Genomic DNA, 11,471 nt, shown 5'->3' on the forward strand with positions numbered 1-11,471 from the left:
CTTAAACTCAAGACATTTTAGGAAAGATTTACTTATAGCCAGGCCTTGTCATCTTGGATACAAGGCATTTGCTGGGTCACTCATTTTATGAGCATAGAAACCTTATCCATTATGGCGTGCTAACACCAGTTACATCAGGGGGCATATATGTAGTCATAGGGGGAGTTTACAGTACTGTAAGTGCTAACACACTGGCAGTGATATTATGAACCTCTCAGGAGGCACTTCAAAAGTACTGGAATAGTCATAGTGCAGATTGGAGCGCATCTCTCAATAGTCCCATCTCTGCCCTTTAGAAAGTCTTTTCACATATGCAGAACTAGCACAGCAGGAAGAAGCTTAGTGAAAACCTCCTCCTGCTGTGACAGGTCAAAAGCAGGGAGAAAACCCCAAAGCACTCAATGCAGACTTAAATGATACTAAAAACAGAGGGAGAGGACCTCTGGCACATCAGGACTATGATTCCCATTGCTCTAGCCAGTGGCCCAGTGTGATAAGAGCTGTATGCCATCAACATCCTGGAAGGTCAATTGTTATAGTACAGGCATGGGCAAACTTCAGCTCTCCAGGTGTTTTGGACTCCAACTCCCATAATTCGGCTGTTAGGAATTGTGGAGGTCCAAAGTTTGCCCATGCTTGTTACAATATGACTGACACTACAGATGTTAGAGCTGCAATTTCCATCTGTTTCAGGCAACATGGCCAACAGCAAGGCATCATAGCAGCTGCAGTTCAGTATCTAGGCCACTGTTGAAGATCCTATTCTGGGATCTCCAAAAACAATGTATTTACAAAGCTAAGCGATACACCCTATTCTACAAGTGAAATTTTCTTCTCTGGAGCATATGTGGCGGCAGAGAGCAAGTCTGTAACTTCTCATGGTATTGCAATAAAAAGATTCTCTCTCCAAATGTACTTCATACAAGGGAGAAATATTGTAACCTTCTGGTAAGCAGCAGCATTTGAGAAGTATTTACATGCTAGCAGAACTTTCCACGAGATATGTTTCAGTTGGCAATGGGCCCATTGTAAGGGCCTCATCCAGCACAGATGGTCAAGATGAATATGCTAGCTTTGCAGGAATCCTAATAAACCATCTAGCCATGAAGCAGGACCATTAGCCAAGCTGTAACAGACTTATCATGGATCATATTATGTGTGATTTCTATTACAGTGAGCCTAAATATTTAAATATTGTGTTAAAACATGTGTCTATTTTCAAATATGCGCCAGATATGTATATGTAGGATCTGCTGTAGAATAAACTTCATTGTATTCAATGAGATTTATCTTTTGAATAGGGCTGCAATGAGACACTGAGCCAGCAGGGCATTGTTGAGACCAAAGGAATGCTTCACACAGATTATCTACAAAAAAGTTTAATTGAAATACCTGTATAAAAAAATATGATCTCCATACATTTCACACCGTTAAACAGAAGGAAAAAATGTCCAAGCTGCATAAATGCAACCAGATCACAAAACACACAGCTATTAAAATAAATTAAGGTTTATGACTCTGCCATTCTTCCTTCCAGAGCCAATGCACAAAGACTGTACAATGTCAATAATTTAAAACCCTTCCAAACAGCATTACTTTACAATTCTGGTATGTAAATAATACCAGACAAAAAAGGCATACCAACTAACTTTTAAAGTCATTCTAGTTCCCTTAAATTAGACTTTGTACAATTTTCCACCTTCCAACCAAAAAATGAAAAAACAAAACAGGCATGGTCAGACTTTTAACTTTTTCAACAAAATCAAAAAGAGAGGGGGGAAAATAAAAGGGAGACAGACAAGACAGATAGGAATGTACAAAAAAAAATTGTTTGGATCACCTGTAAGAAAGTCCATGACGAGAAAAGAGAGAAGCACAGTGTTGGATACTTCTAAACAAATAAATTAGCTAAAATAAATAGCCACAGATGAGACTGTGAGAGATCATCTAAACTCCAGACAATAAATAAAATAGTATAGTCCATGGGGGAAAAACAAAATGTACATAAACATTTTATACAGGTATGGAAATAACACACACACAAAGTCCTTGAATATTGCATTGATTGTGCATTTAACATGCCCATACATACTTTTTAAGACTTGCAGGTGGGGGGGGGGGGGGGGGAGTTGAGAAAGGGCCTTTTTTTAGTGCCCAGTGGTAGAGATGATGAAAATGGAATATGAGCAAGTGTTCCTGATAAAACAGCTGATAACCTGTGCAGCTTATTGGAAATACAGTGTGGAGCAGCAGAGGTTGTCTTGGGGGGAGGAAAAGGAGAGCCAGAAGAGAACCGGAAAAGGAGTGAAATGTTTGTGTTCAAGTATTCCATCGCCAGTGGATGGGACTACTTCATTCAATCACTGAACATGTTCTTCCACTGCATCATAGGATTTGTATCCCCACTGCACTTGGTGTGACTAAAGGGAGCCAAATCCTATCATGTATTGGATCTTCTTTGGACATACACAGCTCAAAAAAAGAAAGTCCCACTGAAGCAGCTTTCAAAAAGGCACTCAAAAAAGCAAATAAAATCTAGTCCAGGCTCTATGAGAGCAAAAAGATTTACCATGTTATTTATAAAGAGGTCACTGCTTTTTTCTTTAATTTAAAAAAAATGGTCAGTCTTTTGACTTAAGTACTGGCCTGCAAACTCCCAAACATGAACGTTTCCAAAGGAAATCTCTCATTCCAAAGCAGAAACCAGCCAAAAGGGGGAGGGGGAAATAAAAAAAGATCAATTCCCTCAGACAAAGATTCAAACTACAGAATAATGAATGCATTTTTTTCTAGCCCCTCCTACATAATGGCAGCAGCAGCACTCTGGTCTTTTTTCTTTTTTTGTTTTCCTCCTGCTTGAAGCTCCCCTCCCATTGCAAGGTCCTCAAGTCTTTCACAGGCTCTCGTTGCTTGAACTTGTGCTAGATACGTCAGTGTCAATGGTCCGTAGCCTTATGTCACAGTCGTCTGACTTCACCACTTCCGATTTGTGCATCCAAGGGTGATCAAAAATTTGCTCAAGTGTCGGTCTGTCGGAAGGCCTCAGAGAAAGGCACCATTTGATCAGTTGTTGGCATTCTGGAAAACACACACACAAAAGGTAAGGTTAGGGAAGAGGCGAATCAAAACCTTACCAATGGGTTGAGAGGGAGCTACAGAGTTGTGATGGGGGTCTAGGAAAAACCAAAGCCTACCAGGTGAAATTCTTCTTCGGAAGTATAACCGTCCCCTCAAGATCTCTTCGTCTTGTTCAAAAGGGATGTCTCCACAGACCATGTCATACAAGAGCACGCCCAGGGACCACACGGTGGCTGATCTTCCGTGATATCTGTGGAAGCGGATCCATTCTGGAGGACTGTATACTCGTGTTCCTGCAATGAAATAACACAAAACCCATCCCTGATATTAGCTAAGACGCAACTTTTTGCGAAAAGATCTACATCACATAAGCCTTATTTGAGGGGGGGGGGAGGAATTTGAGAGATGAAACTGCCTCTATGTATTATATCACATTATTAATTGGGGGCCTTAGGTCATGTGCTGTTTCCATGCAGTGGAGAGCACCGCTTCCCAGCAGCTGACTGTTTACTAACATAAAGCTCTCCTGCCCTGACCACGTGGCGTCTGCAGCACCACACCAAAAATAGACACAAAAGGACAAAGGGAGAGAGGACGAAAGGAGGGGGCTGGATTTAAAAAAAGAGGGGTGAAACTCCGATCTTGGTTGCTATATATAAATACATCTATACGGTTAAGCAGCCTTAGTCAGTTCTAAATAAAACTGCTGCCTTTTTAAAAAAGGAACAAAGAAAAGAAGGAATTCCAGATAATAATAAAAAGAACAGTGAAATCTGCCTCATGCTTAAGAGACGGTTAGCAACTGCCCTCCCTCTGCACTGAGCTGTTACTTGGATACCAAATAAAAAGTGGAATTTGTGATGCTGAAGGTCACATGGCACAAGGCTCCAGTTTCACAACAAACAGATGTTAAATGCTGCAGCTGACTTGGGGAAGGAAGGGTGGTGGCAGGGAAGAATCCCTCATTTCCATCTATTGCATTCACCTTGAAAGGAATAAAAATATAGGTGCTCAAAAAGAAGAAAGTGAAAAAGGGAAAGGTGTCATTCTAACCCTCCCCCATCTGCAATGCGGGATTTCTAAAGCATCATGTAGGAAGGAGATTGGTTAAGAAGGAACATATTATTAGGGGAAATGGAGGAATAAAGAAAAGAAAAACAGATGCAGGGAGGCACAGGGAACAGGCAAAGCCTGAGTCAATTGTAAACACTAGGAAAATGCCTCCTCCCACCTTCCCAAGGCAAGGAAAATATAAACTGCTGCGTCACTGCCTGGAATCACTTCTATTCCTACGCAACTGACGCCCCCTAAAACCGCCTTCAGTGCAAAGGATTTAATCACCAGCAGGTCTGTGACTGGCTGCTGTAGCAGAAATATCTTTTGTTAGTAGTAGGTGGTAGGAATGTGACTAAGATAGAGGGGGATGCGTCAGTGGAAGCACTTTCACGACACACATGCGCGCGCACACACACACACAGAAGCAGACAGACAGGGACGCTGAGGATGGGAGGGACACCTACCATCAAAATCAGTGTAGACTGTGTCCTTCAGGATGGCGCCTGATCCAAAATCTATCAGCTTCAGCTCCCCTGTCCTGAGATCCACTAGGAGATTCTCATCCTTGATGTCTCGGTGCACCACGCCGCAGTTGTAACAATGGCGCACTGCCTCCAGCACTTGGCGGAAAAAGCCCCGGGCCGTCTCTTCGTCCAGTGCCCCCTTCTCGGTAATGAAGTCAAAGAGGTCTTTGACCAGGTCGGGCCGCTCCATGATGATCAAGTAGCCATCCGGCCTCTCATACCAGTCCAGCAGCTTGATCACCCCTCGGAAGCCCGAGCCCACTTTTTTCAGGAGGACTATCTCCAAGGGCACCATTACTCCACCCTAAAAAAAGGAGGCAGGAGGGGATGCGGGAGGAGAGAAAGGAAGGGCGACGTGAGCTTTCTGTTCAGAATGCCAAGTAAGAAGGGGAGGGGAGACCAGAAGAAGGGAAAATCCTCTTTCTCGGCCATTTGAACACAAGTCACACATTTTGGTGCTGAATGGAAACTCCAGCAGCAACACAGAAGGGTTGGGGGGGGGGAGGAAGAGAGGCTGGCAAGACAGAGCAAGGAGGGAAGTCCACTGGGTGTCTCTGCTGCCGCAGTCAAAAGGGGAGGGCGGAGGGGGGCTCAGGGAAGCAGAGGAGGAGGACAGGAATGAAAAACCCCGCCAAATCCCCCCCAACGTAAACAATAACAGAGGCTAGAGAGGCAGCAGCATGGAAGGCGGGTAAGCAAACAATAGCCAGCCCTCCATTATTAATGCACTGTTCCACACAAGCAAAACAAGACTGTCTTTGGGATACTTACAATGGTGCCCCACTCGGTCACCCGCTCCTTCACCACATGTTTCACGGCCACCTGGAAAGGAAGGCAGAGAGGTTAGGATGGGGATGGGGATATGTAGGTGAGTGGGTGGGGTGAGGCTTTGCCTGTTGCTTGGCAGGTGGCATCAGCGATTTCTGGGCGACCCCCCCTTTTTTCCGCCACCCAAAGGGTTCGGATTCTGGAAAGGCCAGCCATCAAGGAAAGAGGGAGGGAGACACAACAAAAGCCTCGTGGTTGGGGGTGGAGGAGAATAGAAGGGAAGGAGGGAGGGCGCCTCCTCTTACCGGCAAGCCATCTGCGATCCTGTTCCCGGCATATACTGTGCCAAATCCCCCGCTGCCCAGGACTGAGCCCACTTGATAGATTTTATCGAACGGCTCCTTCTCCACTTTCACTAGAGGCAAAGAAAAGGGAGACAGGCAGGGGTGAGTGAGGCAGACAAGAAGAAAGATGCAGGAAGCAGTTTGTTGACAGGGAGGCAGCAAGGAGCCATCTCAGCCCCTGGGCAAGGAAGATTATGGGGATGCCCTGAGCCAAAACCTTCTCAATCAAAACAATATATATATCTGGATAGATATATGGGTTTGTTGACAGGGAGGCAGCAAGGAGCTATCTCAGCCCCAGGGCAAGGGAAGATTACAGGCATGCCCTGAGCTCAAACCTTCACAATCAAAACAGATATAAATATATGTGTGTGTGTCTGGATAGCTATATGGGTATATATAGACACATGCATACATATGTTTACACATGTGTGTACATTAATTCCTGTGATCTATGTGGTGGGCAGGTGTGTGTGTATATCTGGATATATATAGAGACACACACACACAAATGTTTACATGTGTGCACATCAATTCCTGTGATCTATGTGGCGGGCAGGTGTGTGTGTGTGTGTGTGTGTCTGGATAGATATATGGGTATATATAGACACACACATACATATGTTTATACATCAATTCCTGTAATCTATGTGGCGGGCAGGAAAAAAAAACGGGGTTTGGGTTGCTGTGAGTTTCCCGGGCTCTATGGCTATGTTCCAGAAGCATTTTCTCCTGACGTTTTGCCCACATCTACGGCAGGCATCCTCAAAATAGGGTTTCCTCCTCACTGATGTGCGAAATATCTGGAAACGCCACATCACAGAACAGACACCACTCCCAAACCCTTTTAAGGCGCTTGAGCGCGCACATCTTTAGGATTTCTTTGCTTTACAACAGTGGTTTCCCAGTTGGTTTGGATTTCTAACTCCCAGAAATCCCATCCAGCTTGCCAGCTGTTAGGAATTATGGTAGCTGAAGTCCAAAACCACCTGGAGGTCCAAAGGTTGGGAACCACTGCTTTACAAGGTGGGGATTTCCCACCCCCACCCCATATTTTGTTTTGGCCAGTTGGGCTGAGGCAAGGGACGCATGCAGAATCGAGAGAGAGAGAGGGATGCGTTTTCTTGTTTGTTTACCTGGCTGGAGGATCTTCACCGGCAAGTGATCCATGCTGCTTGGGTTGCAAAGGTGAGCAAGGGAGCCGAACTTGGAGAGTAACATCTTCCAAAAAATAAAACCAGTCACCAGGAGGGAGTCAGGGGAGGAAGGAAGAAGGCAAATTCAACGAAGCACGATCCGGATCCTTCCCGGTTGGTTGATAGGATTTCACCGGGGAGTAATAATAACAACAGAGAGGAATAAAACTGCTGATGGGAGCAAACAGCTCCTTCCTTCCCAAAGCTGGGAAGGAGGAGGCGGGAGGGAGGGAAGGAGAGGAGACTTGTCAGCAGCTGTCTCGAGATCTTCCTTCCTTTCAAAATTCTCAAAAAATATAGAAATGTTGTCCCCAATTTAAAAAAAAGAGGGGTGTTAAAAAAGAAGCCCAAATCCAAACGAAGATGTGTCCTTAGATGAGACTGCGCCACCAAAATAATAATAATAATAAAGAAGAGGTTTCTTGTGGTGGCACACTTTTAAATGTCGGAAAAGCACCACCCCATCGAAGCCGCAATGTTGGAAGTTTGTATTTTAAAATCCAGTCCTGGCTTGGAAATGGAAATCCAGTCAGCCGCAGTCAAGGAAGACAGAAGGAAAGCCTTTCCGCAGCAGCAGCTCAGCCTCCGCCTGGCTACTGCTCTCTTCTGGGCTCAATTACACAGAGGAGCTGCCTCTTAACTCTCAATATTTTGGTGGGGAGGGAGGGGAGGAGAAAAAAAGGCGCAGACACGCACGCGGATATATATATCCCTCCGCGGGGGGAAAAGAGGTAGCTACTAGCTAGCTAGCTATGGTGGGGCCGCTGTTGGCTGTTTCCTCCTCCCTCCCTCCTTCCCTCACTGCGGAACCTCGCCCCGCGCAGGTCGATTAGAATAGAAGCTGGGCGGGAAAGGCAGGCAGGCAAAGAGGGAGGGCGGCTTTGGGACTATTTGCTTATAGTAAGAGACGCGCAACGTTACTGTCTGAAAAAATTCTCATCACAGGGTTACACAAGAGAAGGGAGGGGGGAGGAGAGAGGGAGAAGAGAGCGCGCGCCAAAGAGAAACCAGAGGGCTATTTGCATACGCCTGAGCGGCTGCCCAATGAGAGGGGCGGTTTGGGGGAATGGAGGCCTCTTTCCAGCCAATCCGAGGGAAGGGTGGGTTTGTATATATGCATCGAGAGGAAAAAAAAGAAAAGAAAAAGGGAGGGAGAGGGGGGGGGGGGTTACGAGCGCAGGGCGGGAATTCCTCGGCGCCCTTTTCCCCCTTTTTTTCTGAGGGGAAGGTCATCTTGGCGGGAGTTTGAGGCACTGCGTCTGGGGTGGGGTCGCAGGGGGAAAGAAAAGAAAGGAAAGGAAGAAAGGCGAGAAGGAGACAGCCAGCCGGCCCTGAGTCGCCGCCATGAAGCCCCTTGCGAGGGCGAGGCGGGCTTCCCCCACGTTTCCTGCTCCTTTCGGAGCCCCCTCCCCAGCTCCCAAAAACGCGCCATTGAGGAGGTTCCTCCTCGCTTCCGTCCTTCCTGAGGCGGGAAGCCTCACTGCAGTGGCTCAAAGCAGTCGCCTGGGAGGGGGATTTCTGTGCTACGAGGCGCTCCCAGTGGAAGGCAACACATAAGGTAGAAAAGCCCCTCAGAAAAGCTGCACACCAAAAAGACTGCACTTGAGAGGATGGCATCTTTTATATATACACACACAACTCATATCAGCACCGCATGGGCAGAAAAGCCCCTCAGAAAAGCTCCATATTAAAAACACTGCACTTGAGGGAGGATGGCATCTTCTACACACACATACCAGCACCTCGTAGACAGAAAATCCCCTCAGAAAAACCATACCAGAAAGATAGTACTTGAGAGAGGTTGACATCTTTTATACACACACACACACACCTACACACACACACATACCAGCACCTCAGGGGCAGAAAAGCCCCTCAGAAAAACCATACCAAAAACACTGCACTTGAGGGGATGGCATCTTTTATACACACACACACACCAGCACCTCGTGGGCAGAAAAGCCCCTCAGAAAAACCATACCAGAAAGATTGTACTTGAGAGAGGATGACATCTTTTACACACACACACACACACACACTTTCTACACACACACACATACCAGCACCTCAGGGGCAGAAAAGCCCCTCAGGAAAACCATACCAGAAAGATTGTACTTGAGAGAGAATGACATCTTTTACACACACGCACACCTTCTACACACACACACACACCCCAGCACCTCAGGGGCAGAAAAGTCCCTCAGAAAAACCATACCAAAAACACTGCACTTGAGAGAGGATGGGCTGTATGGCCATGTTCTTCTGGAACATGGCCATACAGCCTGGAAAACACACAACAACCCTGTGATTCCGGCCATGAAAGCCTTTGCCAACACATTGAGAGAGGATGGCATCTTTTACACACACACATATCAGCATTGCATGGGCAGAAAAGTCCCGCAGAAAAGCCATAACAAAAACACTGCACTTGTGAGATGATGGCATTTTGTATACACACACATATCAGCACCTCATGGGCAGAAAATTTGTTGGCAGAAAATCCAACAAAATGCTATGTTCAGCGAAGGACAAGAGGATCCTCTCACATCTGCAGGAGTCTACCGTATACCATGCAGCTGTGGACAATTTGCATAGGGACCACCAAATGCAACATTGCCCAAACATGAATTAAGGGACATGAAAGGCACTGCAGACTAACTCAGCCAGAGAAGTCAGCCATAGCAGAGCATTTGATGAACCAACCTGGACAAAGCATATTATTTGAGAATACGGAAATCCTGGACCACTCTGACAACCACCTTGTCAGACTACAGAGAAGCCACTGAAATCCACAAGCATGTGGACAATTTCAACAGAAAAGAGGAAACAATGAAAATGAACAAAATCTGGCTACCAGTATTCAAAAACTAAAATCAGGACAGTAAATAAAGAACAACACTCTGAAAACAGAGGAATTTCAGACATGAATCAATCAGGGGCAGCTAACACCTCAGAACAACGGATTCCCCCAGGCAGGAATGAAGCTGGCAAGGCCATGAATGCTAATCAAGGTGATTAATTACAACATTCACACTGGCCTCCAACAAACAAGACTTCTTTTCCCCACCCTGGATCTTCCACAGATATATAAACCTCCTTTGCTTCGTTTTCCAACAGACCTCACAACCTCTGAGGATGCCTGCCATAGATGTGGGTGAAACATCAGGAAAGAATGCTTCTGGAACATGGCCATACAGCCCGGAAAATGCACAACCCAGTGATTCCAGCCATGAAAGCCTTTGATAACACATTGACTAAACTCAATTTTTGACAACCTGTCAGAAGAGCCCCATTCCAAAAGCACTGCACTTGAGAGAGGATGGCATCTTTCACGCACACACATATCAGCACTTCATGGGCAGAAAAGGCCCTTAGAAAAGCTCCATACCAAAAACACTGCACTTAAAACTTCACCTGAGACAAAAAGCACCTCCAAATTTGTGAGGGAAACCTTTGCTGGCATCCCTCACTTTGCATTGGCACTGTCTTGTGTGCGTTTATATACCGATAATAATAAAACAGGCAGGGAAATAATGATTAATCATCATAATCATAATGAAGAAGGATGGTAATCTGATTGGAAGGCGGATGCAGTGTGCCATGATATGCTACTAGGCTTCAAACTGGACTTCTCGTGTTGCCCTATCGAATGGTGGAGATGATAATCTGCATCAGAGGAAGACTTGAGTGTCAGATGTCACTCCTCTCAGTCCAATAGGTTTCATCCCCTTTCAAAAAAGGAGGCATCAATGTGTTGAGATTATTATTATTCACAAAGCAGGGAGTTTTGTTGCTTGTCAAAAAAAATCCTATCCATTCCCAACAAAGACTCAGAGAGAGAGAAAGACAGACAGAGAAGCATGCGCCGCAGTGTCTCCCATTTGAATTTTTGAATTCTTGCTTTGGTTTTTCAAAGGAGGGAAGCAAACTGCTCGGCGTCTGCTGCTGTTCCCTTCCTTGGCCAGAGGGGGCGACAAGGCAGCAGGGAAGGGCCTGCCTCGCACTATTCCTGGCTGCATTGCTTCTCTCTCTGCCTTTGGGAAGCAGGCTCCCGCCTTTTGTATTGATCTTTCAATCTCCCCTCTGTTGTTTTTTTTTAAAGAAAAAAGGCCATAATAATGATCATTATTGTCACCATATGTCTTTTCGGAAGAATAAATGTCACCCACTGTTTGGAGCTTGGGCTGTGCATCCCATCCCCACTGCCCAAACTCCAAGCATCACTGCTTGACTATCAAGTCGCTCCTGACACACACACACACACACACACACACACAAATCAAGCAAAAAGTGGGTGCTAGAAATAATATCACAAATGCTGACTGGCACAACCTGGGGATCACAACAAGATACAGTGAAGACATCTGCCCTTGCGTTTTGCTACTCTGCTGCTGAATACGCATTCCTAGTGTGGGACACATCTCACCACATTAAAACAGTGGATATGACTCTTAATGAGACATGCCACATTATCACAGGATGTCTACACCGCACACCGCTGGAGA

The 11,471-nt window shown here is 45.9% G+C and overlaps 1 protein-coding gene across 1 annotated transcript; it reads right to left on the reverse strand.

Moving 5' to 3' along the window:
* Positions 1–1,363: 1,363 nt before the first annotated feature.
* pim3 (Pim-3 proto-oncogene, serine/threonine kinase) lies at positions 1,364–7,632 on the reverse strand. Its single transcript, XM_003224974.4, has 6 exons — positions 6,907–7,632; positions 5,732–5,841; positions 5,430–5,480; positions 4,599–4,962; positions 3,195–3,371; positions 1,364–3,078 (listed from the first exon to the last, which is right to left on the reverse strand). Exons 1-6 carry the CDS (start codon positions 6,989–6,991, stop codon positions 2,894–2,896), a joined length of 972 nt encoding a protein of 323 aa, XP_003225022.1. The 5' UTR covers positions 6,992–7,632; the 3' UTR covers positions 1,364–2,893.
* Positions 7,633–11,471: the final 3,839 nt, after the last annotated feature.

Source organism: Anolis carolinensis, chromosome 5 (genome assembly GCF_035594765.1).
Source record: "Anolis carolinensis isolate JA03-04 chromosome 5, rAnoCar3.1.pri, whole genome shotgun sequence".
Lineage (NCBI taxonomy): Eukaryota > Metazoa > Chordata > Lepidosauria > Squamata > Dactyloidae > Anolis > Anolis carolinensis.